We start from the raw sequence: 17540 nt of genomic DNA on the forward strand, positions 1-17540 counted from the left end.
TGTGCGCATCAGCGGAACTGCGTGCAACTTCAGCAATTAAAATTTAGGCCAATGCGCACAGTTCCAAAAACGGTATTTGCTGTGCCATCAGCGGAACGATCAGCCCGATTACTGATGGCACATACTTATACAGGGAGGAGCCACTTTAGTCTGGTGCTCAATTACAAGTATAAATGTGAGTCTGGTGGTGCCTGATAACTGAAAGGCACACATTTGTTTACATACAATTTCATATTTGTCTGATTTATTATTCCTATTACAGCGCCTTCTACCTTGAGAAGGCCCGTCCTAGACTAGTGTGAGGACAAAACCCACGCCGACAAATGAGCGACCTGAAGTGTAATACAGAGAAAAAGTAGCCTGGAGGATTGCTGCAAATTAAAGGAAATGAAACAGAATTAATAAAGAACTACATAACAACAGCTGTGTGACCTGGGAGCCGATTGTGTCTCAATAAAGCCCTAGTTTGTCATTACCTTACAGTGCTCACATTATCATCCGCATTAGAAGAGATGGGAGCCTGGGGTGTCTGGTCACAGAAGCTCATTTACATACAAAGGGGGTGACAGCCTGCTCACAACGCACAGCACAACTTGTTTACGTAAAGTGCTAGTACACAGAACAGGGTAAAGTCTTGTGTCTCTTTTTTTCACTTTCTTTAATATATCCTGCACCTTGCTCTGTTCTTCTCTTTCTCTCATTTCAATTCATAGCAAATTACTCAAATTCACTATTGCTTTATCAGCACGGCACAAGTCGGGGGGTAGCCACAGTTTGAAGTGGTCCCCCCACTATTATCTAGAAACAGGACTCAGTTCCACATAGCTCCTTAGCCTGCGACTGATAATTGTTACTTTGTGCCCCAGCACTGCAGACACAGGCCTCTGAGTGTTTGTTTGTGTGAGTGGCGCAAGAGAGGAACAGAGAACTTGACACAATTAGTCCATCTATTTCTTAATACATTGTAAATGTGAAACACTTTGGGGTTTAGGGGCTGGATAAAGAATATAGTCAGGAAACAAGTGCAAATTAAAAGCCTATTTTATTTATTCGCTGAAAACTGTTTAAAAATGTAATTTCCAAGTTCCACATATCTGTTTAAAAATATTTACACTTTCAGTCATTTTTCGAGTTTAGTTACAAACTAATAGTGGGCAAAACACATGATGTATAAAAACTGAAACCAAAAATTTATTTTTACATTATTTTATGTTTCTTGTTTTGTGTTTTTAAAACAGGCCGTCAACCTTTCACGTGAAAATTATAAGGGCCTGACATCACTTCTTGTGATGTCACTACATGTGACGTCACTGTGATTTGCATATGATAATGGGCTCCTTCACTATTTTCCTTACTTGTGCCCTGTTTATTGGCATGACATGGGTCTATAGGTATTAAAAATAAACATTAAATTCACAGGTGTTCAGCCCATTTCTCTGGTGATGTCACACCTTGACATGTATTCGGCTGCTTCTTCTATTTTTAGATGAGTACAAATAACGTACGTTCCCCCTCATTCCAATTCGTTCTTTTTCTCCCCCTTTCTTTGTCTCTCTTCCTCTCTTTATCTCTCCCCCTCTCTATCTCCCACACACTCCTGTTAGCTTTAGCTTCATGAATGTCACTGCCACTTCTGGCATTCATACGACAAATCCTTCAGAACATTTGAGGACAAGGAACAATCAAGTGTGGAAGATGAGTTGCTGGGAGTGCAACTGATTGTCCTGGTACATATATGCTTTTGATGTGAGATTTCGCTATTTCACCACATTCTTCAAACAGAGTCGACTGCTTACAATGGCTCAATTCTGGTACAAAGTAGAGTTTGGCAAGTCTCAAAATGAATAGGGAGAGCCAAGTCGGAGAGGAGCCACGGGTCACACTTAGTTATAAGGCCCGAGGCACGAGCTGATCCATCAACCGATAACAGTGTGTTAAAGATGCAGCAAACGTTACTTAAAAACAAGGTATATGCTCTTTTATATCTAAAAATAACACTTGTGCTTCACTTTAGTTCATTACATATACTGCAGTGGCATTTGTTAATATTAATACATGCATTTTACCAATGAAGCTTCCATCTCCAGAGCCCTGACAACATGTCCACTCTGGGTGTGTTGGGTTTATAGGTTTTATCACTAATCCGACAAGTTAGCTGAAAATACCGCTGTTAGTCCCAGTATTGTTCAGTGTTGCTTTTACTGGTAGTGTGGTCAGGTGTGATTGAATGTTTTCCTTTGTATCTCTTCTTCACCAAATAAAAATCAACAATGTTTCTTTTCTTTTAATCCACATTGTGCTTGTCTTCCACTGTGTATCCTGGTACATAATGTCACTTTGCTATGTGTACGGAAGTGAACGATCACTGGAAACAAACACTTTTATAACTCTGCAAATACTGTTATCTGATTTTCTTCTTTACTGCTATCAGGGTCTTTTATCATCTGGTATTTCAATGTCCTACATAATTTGAATTTTATCTTTTTCCATAATTCATTCCTCTCACAATAACTGCACTAATTTGCTCTTTTCTATGTCTTCAGAAGGGTCTATTATTTTTGATGTTCTTAAGTTCTTTCCGGAATCTCTGCATCTCTAGGATTATTTCCATATGAGTTAAATCAAGGAGTGTATTCACTGAGGGCTGTGTGGGATCGAAAATTGACAAAAGCCCTTCTCACTTTCACTGCCCTTCTATGTTTTCCCCCTGAGTGTTCACTGATGACTTTGTAGCTCTAATCGTCGACAAAATCTCTTCCCACATTCATTGCACTTGAGTGGCTTTCCCCCTGTGTGTGTTTGTTGATGTTTTCGTAGCGTTGATAACTGACTAAAGCTCTTCAAACATTCACAGCAATCATATAGTTTTTTCCCTGTGTGTGTTCTCTGATGTGTTTGTAGGTCTGATAATTGACTAAAGCTCTTCCCACATTCATTGCACTTGAATGGTTTTTCTCCAGTGTGAGTTCGCTGATGATACCTTAATATTGAAGAGAAGCGAAAACTGCTGTCACATTCACCGCAATGATAGGGTTTTCCCCCCTGTGTGTCCGCTGAGTTGTTTGGAGGTTTGATAATCGACTAAAGCTCTTCACACATTCACTGCAGTTGAATGGTTTTTTCCCCTGTGTTCACTGATGATTGTGTAGGTGTGATGACTTTGCACTTGAGTGGCTTTCCCCCTGTGTGTGTTTGTTGATGTATTCGTGAGTTGAAAACTGACTAAAGCTCTTCAAACATTCCCAGCAATCAATTAGTTATTTTATCTACATAATTAAGTTTGGGAAACCATCTTTTTTTTAATTATACACAATGACAAAAACTGAAGAAACACACAGAATTTTCAAATGAAATTGAAATAGGTATTGTTACTGTTTCTGTAAAAGCTCAATGCTATCCCTTGCACAGACATTGTGGGTGTTTTCATATTCCCTTTTCTAAAATCTCACTTCTCTCTATTCTTGTAAGGCAAAATAGGGTCCCTTATATCAGATTGCATGCATCACCTGGAATGTGGTATAATAGTTCAAAATGATGCAATTGTCTCCATGATCTATAATATCTGATTACTAACTATTACATGTAAATACCACTTTTTATATTGGAATTTTCACTCTTCTTCTTTTTCTTCTTCCTTATCACCCCTTCCCCCGACCTTTTCTGACATGTACACATATGTTACTTAGTTATATTCTTCTCTAAGGAAACTCTGAACTTAGCCTTGGTATTTTAATCCAATCAAAAAATGAAAAAATGTTCTTTAAAAATCTGCAAGTTGAAGACTCCCCTTGCTCCACTTATCCCTCTGCACTCTTTGGTTTCTTTACTTCTGCTCTCTTGGGGTCACTCAAACTACAGAGAAATCTTTTGATAAAATACACTTTATTTTAATTTACAGCCTTGAGAAAGCCCTGGCGCCACTCGCCACACAGGGCGAAACACGTGTCGGCTGTTTGTGTTCAATCTTGAATCAATAAAGGACTTGTTTGGAAAAACTTTAATGAAAATGGAATGAATTTTTTTTACGTCTGAACGGCACTGTGCACTCAAGGAAAAAGGATTTAGCCTCAAATTAATACATCTACAGAACAGGAAGACATACTCATACTTTCCTCAAAACTTTGCAACTTTGAAGCTCATAGGATCCAGAGCTTTGAGTATGATTCCCTTGCATCTATAAAATTGCGAAAACAGATATAGGCCTGGAATCCTTGGACCTATTGTTTTTGTTGAAAATTTAAATTACGGATTATCCAGGACCATATCATAAGACATCAAATGATTAGCCTACATCAATAAATCGACATTTGCCAGAAAACAAAGCATTGGTGCATAAAAAGATCCTAATACAAAATGTCCACCTATACAAATCGACGCGAAAGATGAAACAATAGATTAGAAGAAGCATTTGACCCCTCGAGCGCAGCCATTAGCAAAACATCGAGCTCAACTAATTTATTATCAGCTAAAAGTACATTTCAAGCATTGGAGAAAGTAGCCAAAAAAGAAACCTCCAACTGGTGGGAAGGAGCATCACTCAAAAAATATCTGGAACACAATCTTATCCCTCGTGGATTACGAATTCTTATCTTTCCTCCAATAGAGACCACGGCTCCTGAAAAATTACAACTTTAGGAAGAAAATCTACGCACAGCCTCCAATAACATGCTAAGACAGCTAATAGATATAGCGCAAGAAGAATTTGAAAAAAACAAATCAGAGGTTGATACTTTATCCAAACGAATTGAGGAAGCAAATTGGGGTGATATTACAATGAAAAACTATGATATCCTAAACAAAATCTTGGATGAATATGAAGAGGACATAATCCAAAGGAAAAATCACAAATTTAGACAAGACTTGAATGACTAGGGAAGGGTATATACCTTCGCACAAAAATATGACAACATTAACACCTCAACATCAAACAGTAATACCAGCACCACAAATCAAACCCCTACCTCATCGGAAGCTGGCTCAGTAGAAGAACTACCAACAACTTGCAATACTCGTCCACAAGTAAATTTTCAGGAGGAAGTTCAACGACATCGACTAGGGAATGTCCAAGACAATCGCACCAGACCTCCAAACCTGGGGACACCAAAACCAAGTACAATAGGAGTTCAAACCAGAGCAAGAAAGAAGGAACTGTACACGGCAAAACCCTAACTAATAACCTGGTGATCAATCTGTCTACTACAAACCTTACTGATACACACAACCAAATTCTCAATAAAGGATTATCCTTCTGCCCAACTGTGTGTGTTCGCTGATGTTTTTGAAGGTGTGATAACTGACTAAAGCACTCTGCACATTCACTGCACTCGAATGGTTTTTCCCCCGTGTGTGTTCCATTATGACGCTGAAGGTGTGATAACAGACTAAAGCACTTTGCACATTCACTGCACTTGAACGGTTTTTCCCCGTGTGTGTTCGCTGATGTCTTTGAAGGTGTGATAACTGACTAAAGCACTTTGCACATTTACTGCACTCGAATGGGTTTTCCCCTGTGTGTATTCGCGGATGTCTTTGAAGTTGTGATAACGGACTAAAGCACTTTGCACATTTATTGCACTTGAATGGTTTTTCCCCTGTGTGTATTCGCTGATGTGTTTTAAGGTGTGATAAGTGATTAAAGCACTTTGCACATTCACTGAACTTAAATGTTTTTTTCCCTGTGTGTGTTCCCTGATGATACCTTAATGCTGAAGAGTCGTGAAAACTACTGTCACATTCACTTCAATGATAAGGTTTTTCCCCCGTGTGTGTTCGCTGATGACGTTTTCGGTCTGATATCCGACTAAAGCTCTTCCCGCATTCATTACACTTGAATGGTTTTTCCCCTGTGTGTATTCGCTGATGATTTTGAAGGTGTGATAAGTGACTAAAGCACTTTGCACATTCACTGCACTTGAATGGTTTTTCCCCTGTGTGTGTTCGCTGATGAACCCTTAATACTGAAGAGTCGCGAAAACTACTGTCACATTCACTACAATGATAAGGTTTTTCCCCCGTGTGTGTTCGCTGATGACTTTGGAGGTGTGATATCTGACTAAAGCTCTTCCCACATTCACTGCACTTGAATGGTTTTTCCCCCGTGTGTGTTCGATTATGACGCTGAAGGTGTGATAACAGGCTAAAGCACTTTGCACATTCACTGCACTTGAACGGTTTTTCCCCGTGTGTGTTCGCTGATGTCTTTGAAGGTGTGATAACTGACTAAAGCACTTTGCACATTTACTGCACTCGAATGGGTTTTCCCCTGTGTGTATTCGCGGATGTCTTTGAAGTTGTGATAACGGACTAAAGCACTTTGCACATTTATTGCACTTGAATGGTTTTTCCCCTGTGTGTATTCGCTGATGTGTTTGAAGGTGTGATAAGTGATTAAAGCACTTTGCACATTCACTGAACTTGAATGGTTTTTTCCCTGTGTGTGTTCCCTGATGATACCTTAATGCTGAAGAGTCGTGAAAACTACTGTCACATTCACTTCAATGATAAGGTTTTTCCCCCGTGTGTGTTCGCTGATGACGTTTTCGGTCTGATATCCGACTAAAGCTCTTCCCGCATTCATTACACTTGAATGGTTTTTCCCCTGTGTGTATTCGCTGATGATTTTGAAGGTGTGATAAGTGACTAAAGCACTTTGCACATTCACTGCACTTGAATGGTTTTTCCCCTGTGTGTGTTCGCTGATGAACCCTTAATACTGAAGAGTCGCGAAAACTACTGTCACATTCACTACAATGATAAGGTTTTTCCCCCGTGTGTGTTCGCTGATGACTTTGGAGGTGTGATATCTGACTAAAGCTCTTCCCACATTCACTGCACTTGAATGGTTTTTCCCCCGTGTGTGTTCGAATATGATGTTTTCGGTCTGACATCCGACTAAAGGTCTTCCCACATTCATTGCACTTGAATGGTTTTTCCCCTGTGTGTATTCGCTGATGATTTTGAAGGTTTGATAATTGACTAAAGTACTTTGCACATTCACTGCACTTGAACGGTTTTTCTCCTGTGTGTGTTCGCTGATGAACCCTTAATGCTGAAGAGTTGCGAAAACTACTGTCACATTCACTACAATGATAAGGTTTTTCCCCTGTGTGTGTTCGCTGATGACGTTTTCGGTCTGACATATGACTAAAGCTCTTCCCACATTCATTGCATTTGAATGGTTTTTCCCCTGTGTGTATTCGCTGATGATTTTGAAGGTTTGATAACTGACTAAAGCACTTTGCACATTCACTGCACTTGAATGGTTTTTCCCCCGTGTGTGTTCGTTGATGTGTTTGAAGGTATGATAACAGACTAAAGCACTTTGCACATTCACTGCACTTGAACGGTTTTTCCCCCGTGTGTTTTCGCTGATGTCTTTGAAGGTGTGATAACTCACTAAAGCACTTTGAACATTTACTGCACTTGAATGGTTTTTCCCCCGTGTGTGTTCGCTGATGATTTTGTAGCTTTGATACTTGTCTAAAGCTCTTCCCACATTCACTGCAGTTGAATGGTTTTTTCCCCGTGTGTGTTCGCTGATGACTTTGAAGGCTTGATAATCGACTAAAGCTCTTCCCACATTCATTGCACTTGAATGTTTTTTCTCCTGTGTAGGTTTGCTGATGAAGCTTGAGATGTGATGTCAAACTAAAGCTCTTGCTGCATGTGTATGATTCTTCTTTCTTGGTTAGTGTCTGTGGGTCGGGTATATATTTGTCTACATCCCATGACTGCATTTCCTGATGGGCCGACATGTCTGATAAAGCACTTGGCTTTTTCTCACACACTTTATATGTGTGCAGTATTTTCCACGTTTGATTTCTGTTTTAACAATAAAATGCGATAGCCACCAAATATTTGCCACACTCCTAATATGAAAAGGTGTCTTTGTAGGCGATTGTGCCTTTAGATTGGATTATGGCAATGCACGCTTGCGGGTAAAGATGTATCTTCCTTCTGACCGGTGCAAATTGGGACAGCCTGTTGTATTGTAGATAGAAGAACTCCTCTTTCCTTTACCCGTCAGTTGTCTGGCTCCGCTCTGTTGTGCTCTTCTCTGGTTACTGTGGTTCGGCCAGAAAGAGTTTACAATACACCTAGAGCACGGAATGATGGCTCGTCGTCATTTTATAAAACAAAGCACTGTGGTAATCACATCATACCGCCCCCATGATCAAAGCTGGTGTTGGACACTTGTTTATACAGGAGGCGGTTGGTTATTGTTGTTGCCTTAATTTTCCAAGGTCATTTCTTCGTCTTGTGGCGTGGAGGTGCACAGCTCAGACTCTTACAATCACTGAACTGCCCTTGATGCTTCATCCGGGATCTGTCAGTTTATGTGCAGGTTCCCCTGTCGCCAACTGCGCTGATGTTTTCCTGAATACTGAAGCTCATTATTTCTGCTGTTTTTGAAGATTTACCGCATTCGCTTTATTATTGATGGTCATTTCACACATTCAAGGCTTGTTTTCTGTTGGATGTAAAGATATTTAAAATTATTAAATGGAAACATAATGGAATGAGAATTCACAATGTTTAACTGGTTGTAAAAGACACTCCACGCAATGCAGCGCAGCCCCCCCCGCGAGGCTACGCTGCGTGGCGCGACAGGAAGGGAACAGGTGTGCACCATATTTTCAGAGATACGGCTCTCTCCTTTCCTTTCCCTTGCGCCGGCACTGATTACAGAGGGCCTGCGTCAAGCATACACCTTAGCACCAGAGCGCTAGCGTGTGTGTGTCTGTGAGTCCAGCATGGGTTTTGTACAGGGAGGACACCCTTCCTGTACAAATTGTTATGCCTCGACACGAGGGAAAGCTTTTACCATTTTGCATACGTGTTGCACAGTGCAGCACACATGCAAAGTCAGAAAAGGAAGAAGAAATGAAAGCATTTCTACTTCCTTGCACCTAGTTTTGTGGTTGCACAAGAACACTCATGCACCACCCTTGGCAGGCCCCCATGGCACAAAGTAATGCCAAACAATGCTATGCGCAGTGTCACATTACTTTAACGTTATTTCCAGTGCTAAACAAGTTTAGCGCTGGAAAGTAAATTAGGAAAAAAGATTTTGCGCCATTTTGTGCCTCTTTTGTGACGCAAACACAGTGCAAAATCTTAGTGTCGCTTTTGAAACTTAGCAAGGAATATTTCATCATACACAGATCTTTTGTGACGCAAACACAGTGCAAAATCTTAGTGTCGCTTTTGAAACTTAGCAAGGAATATTTCATCATACACAGATATTTAACTAAATGTTATGTTGATCAGGTGACATTTTGTCAGAATCAAAGGATACACTGAAGCGGCCCCCTCAGGAACAGAAGCTCTTACCCCAAATCCTCCTCAAGGATAACTCCAGGAACAACCTAGAATCTGCTGTCCATAGAATCAGCCCCGCGGGGGAAAGGGGAAGTGGAAGACAAACAAAGAGAGACTTGCTTCGGACACTGGCACCCGTCTGGTCTGGTCTGGAAGCGTACTGTAAGGCAAAATTCTTATTAGTTTCCTAACGCACTAAGTATGATGTTGAATATGATAATTGCTTTCTATCGTGAACTAATTCTTACCAGTGTCTAACCAGAAGCTAGCTCCTCCCTACACATGTTTGTCTGGAATGATGTACATACTGATTCACTGGAAGAACAAGTGGACACCTTATTGGAAACTGCGTAATGGGATCACCATGGAAGTCTCCAGCAAAGGTTGTTAAGTCTCTGAGAACTCCTTGAACTGTAAGCTGACAAGAGGAGTTTGAAACGAACAAGGTTATGAACTGCCAGCTTAAGAAGAATGGATATTTAATTGTATCTACAACACCGGGTACTGAATACTCAGAAGTCTTTGTCGAGTTCAAGATTAATAACCAGTCTCAAAAAAGGCTCAAGGATCCTCTTACATCTGAACACCTGAAGTCCGAAGATTACTTCACCTCAGTCATAGCCATGAGACTCAAGATAACGTCGAATAAATACTCTTACTTGGAATTCGAGGTCTTCTCTTGACTGAAGACTCTACAAAGAAGCCTGCTCCACTGCTTCCCAGAAATACTCTGCTTAGCGTCTTCAAACTCTGTTGTCACACGAATTCTCTGAGGAGAAAAAATAATTACTAAATGCTCTTTTGCTAGAGCCAAAGCTGTCTTTCTGTACTTCCCTGTAAAATAGAGGAAAGAAGGCAAGACGAATTTCTTCAGAAAACACTTCTATTCAGTGAGGAATGACAGCGAGCGCAGAAGGCTCCTGTCGGACGAAGAAAGTCGGTTGAAGTGCGCAGAGCGAGGCGCGCGCATGCGCATTACCTCCAATTCTCACCACTGCACAAACAACTAGACTGCTAAGCGGTGCTTTGCTCAGTGGGGACGGAACTCTGCCTTTCCAACATGGCTGAGCTCTATAGCATTTCAATAAACACCGCAGAGACGTTTTCCAGCACAGGCTTCTTTTTGCGAGTCTTTTCTTGTTAAGCACGTGGATCCTGACAGTACCTCCCACCAAGAAGGCTCCTTCCCGTTTGGGTTTAGAAGGATTGGCCTTGTGAAACTCCTGCAGGAGTTTTGGAGCGTGAATGTTTTCATAAGGCTCCCACGATCTTTCCTCCGGGCCAAAGTTCTTCCATTCAATCAGATAGTACAATGTGCCTCTCTTCATTTTAGAATCTAAGACTTTATGTACCTCAAACTCTTCATGTGTGTCTACCTGAATTGGTTTTGGTGCTAAACGAACTCTCAACTTAGGAGGATTCTTTTTTAACAAGGAAACATGAAAGGTTGGGTGGACTTTGAGATAAGAAGGCAGTTGGATTTTAACTGTGACTGGATTTAACATCTTGTCTACCTTAAACGGGCCTAAGAATCGAGGTTGAAATTTTCGATTTATCTTTAACTTTAAGTTTTTTGTGGATAGCCACACTTTTTCTCCTGACTGAAAACCTGGGTTGTCTCTTCTCTTTTTATCTGCATGTTTCTTGTAAGATTCTTTTGCCTTCTCTAAAAAATTTTTGACTTGAGAAAGGGATTTCTGCATTTCGCTAACCTTCCTTTCCACTGCCGGGACTGGACCTTCCTCTTTTTCCACAATGAAGGTGGGATGTCTACCATAATTTACATAAAAAGGAGAGTAACCAGTGGAAGAGTGAACGGCATTATTATAAGCAAACTCTGCCGCCCACACCAGATCAGACCAATCCATTTTTTGATCCAAAAGGTACAGACGTAAGTACTGCTCAAGCTCCTGGTTCACTCTTTCCGTCTGGCCATCCGTTTCTGGATGGTAACTGGTGGAAAAACGAGTGTCAATTCCTAACTTAGCAGTGAAGGCCTTCCAAAAGTGTGAAACAAACTGTGTGCCCCTGTCTGAAACCAATATCTTGGGAATCCCATGAAGGCGCACAATGTGTTGGACAAAAAGCTGAGCTAAAAGGGGAGCATCTGGAGTTTTCTTCAAGGGAATAAAGTGTGCCATCTTTGAAAAGACATCTACAAAGACCAGTATGGTGGTAAACCCATGACTGGGGGGTAGCTCCACAATGAGATCCATGGACACAGTGTGCCAAGGATGAGGCGGAATTGGCAATGGTCTCAACTTGCCCTGTGGGGCCCTTCTCTCTGACTTCCCCCTTAAACACCGTTCACAAGTGGTCACAAATTGTCGCACCTGGGGTCTCATGCCTGGCCACCAAAAATTCCTCTCCACCAACTCTGTCGTTTTGTGAATTCCTTTGTGTCCAGCTAGCAAACTATCATGACAGGATTCCATGGCCTTTTCTTGAAGTTCCGATGTTGGAAGAAACATGCGATTATCCTGGTAAGGAACTCCATTCTTTACTTCTCTACCCTCCGCCTGTTTGGACCAATTCTTCATCTCTTGAGCAGTCATGGATTTCTGTAACCAATTCCGAAGAATCCACAGCCAACACGATCTTTTCCTCCGGGATGATGTTCTGAGGCTCTTTTTCATCATCATCTGGCGAACCCGAATCTATCCGAGACAAGGCATCTGCTTTTGCATTACTCTTTCCTGGTCGAAATGTAATTATGAAATCAAAATCAGCAAAAAATAAGGACCAACGTAACTGTCGGGCTGTGAGAGTTCGGGCTGATTTTAAGAATTGTAAATTTCTGTGGTCAGTGAAAACTGTTATCTTGTGTCTGGCTCCCATTAAATAATGACGCCACTCCTCAAATGCATTCTTGACCGCCAACAACTCCTTATCCGCAATGGAATAATTGCACTCTGGAGGACTCAATTTTCTAGAATAATAAGCTACTGGATGTAGCTGCCCAGACGTTGGATGCCGTTGTGACAAAATTCCTCCTATTGCTCCATCAGAAGCATCCGCTTCCACAAAAAAGGGGTCCTCCATTCGAGGATGCAACAGAATAGGTGCTTTTGTGAATGAGTCTTTAAGGAACTGAAAGGCATTTTCAGCTTCAAGGTTCCAACTGAATTTGACTCCCTTCTTAAGCAAACGAGTTATTGGAATCACCTTTTGAGAAAAATCTGAAATAAATCTCCGGTAAAAATTTGAAAATCCCAAAAAAATCTGCACTTCCTTAACTGTTTTCGGTGAAGGCCAATCCTGTACTGCCTTAACTTTGGTGGTATCCATACTCACTCCATCAGGGGATAGCACAAACCCCAAAAATTCTACTCGAGTGACATGAAAAGCGCATTTCTCCAGCTTCACATAGAGGTGATTTTCGAGTAGTTTAGTCAAAATCGCTCTCACATGAGGGATATGCTCTTCCTCACTGTTCGAGAAGATTAGGATGTCGTCAATGTAGACAACTGCAACTCGGTCCAGAAATTCTCCTAACACATCATTTACAAAATGTTGAAAGGCAGCAGGAGCGTTACATAATCCATAGGGCATTACGCAATACTCAAACAATCCATATCGCGTTCTGAACGCCGTTTTCCATTCATCTCCGGAGGCCACCCGGATCAAATGATAAGCCCCTCGGAGATCCAACTTCGTATAAATCTTGGCATCCTTCACCTGATCGAGTAATACCGAAATCAACGGAAGAGGATAGCGGTTCTTAACTGTCACTTGGTTAACCGCTCTATAGTCTATGCAAGCGCGAAGATCCCCATCCCGTTTTGGAATGAAAAACAGAGGAGATGACACCGGAGACTGTGATGGGCGTATAAATCCGTTTGCCAAATTTTTGTCCAAATATTCTTTTAAATACCGATTTTCTTTTTCTGTGAGGGCGTAGATTCTGCTACAGGGTAAAATGGCTCCAGGCTCAATTTCAATTTTACAATCATAAGGGCGATGAGGAGGTAGTTGTTCTGCACCTTTTTTATCAAAGACCACTGCTAGATCTTGATATTGCTCGGGAATTTCCTTAATTTCCAAGGCACAAATCTGAGTAGAGTGGCCAGAGGCTAAAATCTTTACTGGAGCTGACTCTTCCTTAATTTCTTGAACCCCAAAACAATTTTCTCTGCAATACAAAGAATCCATCTCTATGGTTCTCTTACTCCAATCTATTCGTGGGTTGTGTTCAGTCAACCAAGGCAGACCAAGGATCAGTTGAAACTGGGGCGCGTCGATTAAATTGAATGTTATCCACTCAGAATGTCCTTTCAACCCAGTTAGCAACACCATCTCAGTTTCATGGGTAATTGGACCAGATGACAAATTGGTGCCGTCTACTGCTCGAACTGCCTCTGGCACTAGTTTTTGAACTGGTCTGATTCCATGTTGTTTGGCATATTTGAGGTCACAAAAGTTCCCTGTGGCCCCTGAATCAATCATCACAGACACCTCATGCAACTCATGGTCACGAAATTTTACTACAAAAACAGCTATCAAGTGAGGAGCTGCAGACTGCAGGGTGTTCATAATATGTTGTCTTCCTGGAGTTGTCTTTGAAAACGCTTCCACCCGTGCGACTCTATCTACGGGCGAAGCCGATCTTTTACTGGCAAAGAGGTCTTTGGTCTCTTTGAACACTCCTTAACAAAATGTCCTGCACCTCCACAATATAAACATAATTGGGAACTTCTTCTCCGCTCCTTTTCTTCTTTAGTAAGAGGTCCCCGCACAGAGCCTATTTGCATGGGTTCTTCTGAAGAAGCGTTTTCCGAACTTTTCGAAGGTTCACTTTTCACTCTGTCAAATCGTGGAGGTATGAAGCGATAATCTTTCTTCTTTTCATTCCGGCGTTCACTGAGCCGATGATCCAACTGCAACGCCAAATCTATAAGGCCAGAAATTTCTGTAGGTCTTTGAGGGATTTGAGCCAAAGCATCTTTAAGATCATCTCGAAGGCCCCTGTAAAAGATTGCAGCTCTTTTTGCTTCTGGCCAATTGGTTTCCACCACTAACTTGTTGAAGCTGGCTAAGTATCCAACCAAATCCCTATTTCCTTGCTTGAGATCCAGCAACTCATTGTCTGTAGCCTGCGATGCTGACCTTCGATCAAATATTCGTTCGAATTCTACTTTAAAGTCAGCGTAGTTGGTTAGAACAGGATCGTTCCTGGTGACCAAGGACATGGACCATGCAGCCGCATCTCCCGTCAAGTACGACAAAATGAAGGCCACTTTAGCTTGGTCATCTGTAAAAATGACCGGACGACACAGGAAATGTAATGAGCACTGTGTCAAGAAAATTTGCGCTTTCATAGGGTCCCCCCCTTCAGAAAACACTTCTATTCAGTGAGGAATGACAGCGAGCGCAGAAGGCTCCTGTCGGACGAAGAAAGTCGGTTGAAGTGCGCAGAGCGAGGCGCGCGCATGCGCATTACCTCCAATTCTCGCCACTGCACAAACAACTAGACTGCTAAGCGGTGCTTTGCTCAGTGGGGACGGAACTCTGCCTTTCCAACATGGCTGAGCTCTACAGCATTTCAATAAACACCGCAGAGACGTTTTCCAGCACGGGCTTCTTTTTGCGAGTCTTTTCTTGTTAAGCACGTGGATCCTGACACATTTTATTAATGTCTGGAAAAGAGGTGATTTACCAGTGTTCACAGAGTAACTGAGCAAAGTAAGGGCACTCACGTAGCACCCAAGTGCTAGAGGTATAGCTTAAGATAGACGCATATGGTCAAGATTTCATTTAAACAACAGTAGAGTTTAGAAAAAGAGATGGATCAGGCTGGCCTGTAAAATTTCCAGTAACTCTTTACGAAGTATACAACAAAAGTAACTCCATTTACACACTTTTTCTCATTCTTTCCGATTTACTTAAAATCATCTCAAATACCAACTCCTGTCTTTACCTTGCTGTTCATAAGTCACCTTTGACACTTTCGACGCTCCCTTGGATCAAGCATTTCTGGTTTCTTCTAACCTGGAAGATTGGAACATTATTGTGGGTTGAGCGGGGTTTCCTATCGCCATAACATCTGTCCATCTCCCTGAAACTAGTGCAGTTTACATCACCTGGTTCTGGCCTGAAAGACAACTTTAAAAAGCAAGTCTTTAGTTCTTCCTAAGTAAGATAAAGTTCTGTAAGATGCAGCTCCTTCCAGAGCTTTTGTGTAAAACAGAGCGAGGGGTTCACTGTAAGGCCCGCCCTTTACATTATAAGCGCAGATAAGGCAAACAAATGTTGAGTAATATAATTTAATATTCAACGATATCAGTCATTTACTACTTATAGAGAATCCATCAAAACCAATAATTTACCTGATATATCCCCGCAGCAGATGTGTGCCTATTACTCTTTTTACCCCCTTTTCCACCATTACATGGCATCTGGCATGACGTTGTCCTTTTGGGGCCCTGGATGCCATTTGTGACCGGATGGGCATTTTGAAGAGTGGGAGAAGGTGTCAGTTATCCACAGGTGATGCAGCATTTCTACCTTTCCATATTTCTCATATTCAAGTTCATCTAATTTCCTGTCCTTCAGCCCCCCTACTGTCCTCTGGCTGCGCACTCACTCTGTGGGGTTCATAAGAAGTCAGATAACGGCCTGATAGTCACAAGGCCATGGATCTCACTTCTTCTACAACACTTATTGCAGACAAAGGGCCTAGTTAGGAGTTTGTCCAACAGATTATTGCCTCAAAACTATGGGTGGGTGAAGAATTCCGCTCTGCCGGCGGAGCTCACAAAGTTTTACCCACTCCTGGTCCAAAAAACTCCATGTAGAACAGAGTTCTTTTCTCCAGCGGTTCGCCAACGGTAAGGTGACGAGCGCTTGTGAGAAAATATAGCACGCTAGACCTCTTCCTGGTGAGATTTCTCATTGCAGGAGGTCAAGGCAGGTCGCGACCACTCGAGTGTTAAAATCTGCCATTCTCGTTGATGAAGCTGCCATTCGATTAGGATATCAATTTGAGCGGCAGAAAGCAGCATCGTCCTCTGACACGACGCGTAGTGCTGTTCGTGCTGATTTTACAGTGGGGGTTAAACTCCTGGCACTAAAAATCAGTACGAGCAGTGCAACTTAAACTCTGCCACTAGCGGAAGTCAGCAGAGTGTGGCGGAGTTTCCCTGACACTTCATGGAGTTCTGCGGGGTACACTCTGCAAACTACACCAAGGCATCATCAAAACGTGACAGATATCCTGCCTGCCTTATTATAATTGCCACAGGATATAATACATATTTAATGGGGCGGGAAGGATACCTGTTACATTTATGATAGAATAAACAATACGCTGAAATCTAAATCAGGCCTCTGGTGTACATTGCGTCCAGTCTGGCTAGCTGGGCTTGACGGATCTTGTGGTTTGTAGGTATCTCACTGCTTTGAGGTCACCGCGAGGCAAACCTTCTGTCAGCTGTGCCCTGTGCAGATCTTCCTTCCAACCAGGACTTCTGTCAGCTGTGGCCTGTGCAGATCTTCCTTCCAGGCAGGACTTCTGTCAGCTGTGGCCTGTGCAGATCTTCCTTCCAGGCAGGGGCTTCTGTCAGCTGCGCCTTGTGCAGGTCTTCCTTCCAGGCAGGAATTCTGTCAGCTGTGCCTCGTGCAGATCTTCCTTCCAGGCAGGACTTCTGTCAGCTGTGCCCTGTGCAGATCTTCCTTCGAGGCGGGACTTCTGTAAGCTGAGTTTTGTGCAGATCTTCCTTCCAGGGTGGATTTCTGTCAGCTGTGCCTCGTGCAGATCTTCCTCCCAGGCGGGGTCTTCTGTCAGCTGCACCTTGTGTGGATCTGCTTTGCAGACAAGGGCTTATTTCCTCAAGGATCAGTTCAAAGGTCGGGAGAGGTAGAACTGGTCTAGGTCATCTTCTTTATTGCCGTTCAACTGGTCAAGCCACAGAGCTCGTGCTCTGAGAGGACAGAGAGTCTGGGTTTTCTGAGCTCCATGGAACATTAAGACAGTTCCACCACATCCAGCACATACTACAAGACTCCAAGAGTCAACACTACAAGTGCTGCTCCATGGTTTAATTCTACCACTGTATCTGAACATCCCCTGGCAAATGCCAACTAGAGACTAAACATCCAGCCTGCACCAGCAGAGTGCAGAAAGCTTTTCAAGCAACTCGAGGTAAATGAACTTTCACTATCTGTCGTAACTGAAGATGTTAATCCTTGGTAACATCAATCCCCTTTGGACAAGGTCCTCC

The 17540-nt window shown here is 42.3% G+C and overlaps 2 protein-coding genes across 3 annotated transcripts in view; one reads left to right on the forward strand and one right to left on the reverse strand.

The window, feature by feature from the left end:
- The window catches only part of LOC144806574 (uncharacterized), a 350735-nt gene that overhangs the window by 78818 nt on the left and 254377 nt on the right, over window positions 1–17540 (forward strand). The window lies entirely within an intron of this gene.
- LOC144806600 (uncharacterized) overlaps window positions 6197–17540 on the reverse strand; it is a 79926-nt gene continuing 68582 nt past the window's right edge. The window contains exon 3 of the mRNA XM_078672933.1: window positions 6197–8470. Within this exon, the coding sequence (XP_078529059.1) occupies window positions 6495–7754 (1260 nt within the window). The 5' untranslated portion in view covers window positions 7755–8470 and the 3' untranslated portion in view covers window positions 6197–6494. The remainder of the gene's footprint in view (window positions 8471–17540) is intronic.

Source organism: Lissotriton helveticus, chromosome 1_2 (assembly GCF_964261635.1).
Source record: "Lissotriton helveticus chromosome 1_2, aLisHel1.1, whole genome shotgun sequence".
In the NCBI taxonomy this organism is placed as follows: Eukaryota; Metazoa; Chordata; class Amphibia; order Caudata; family Salamandridae; genus Lissotriton; species Lissotriton helveticus.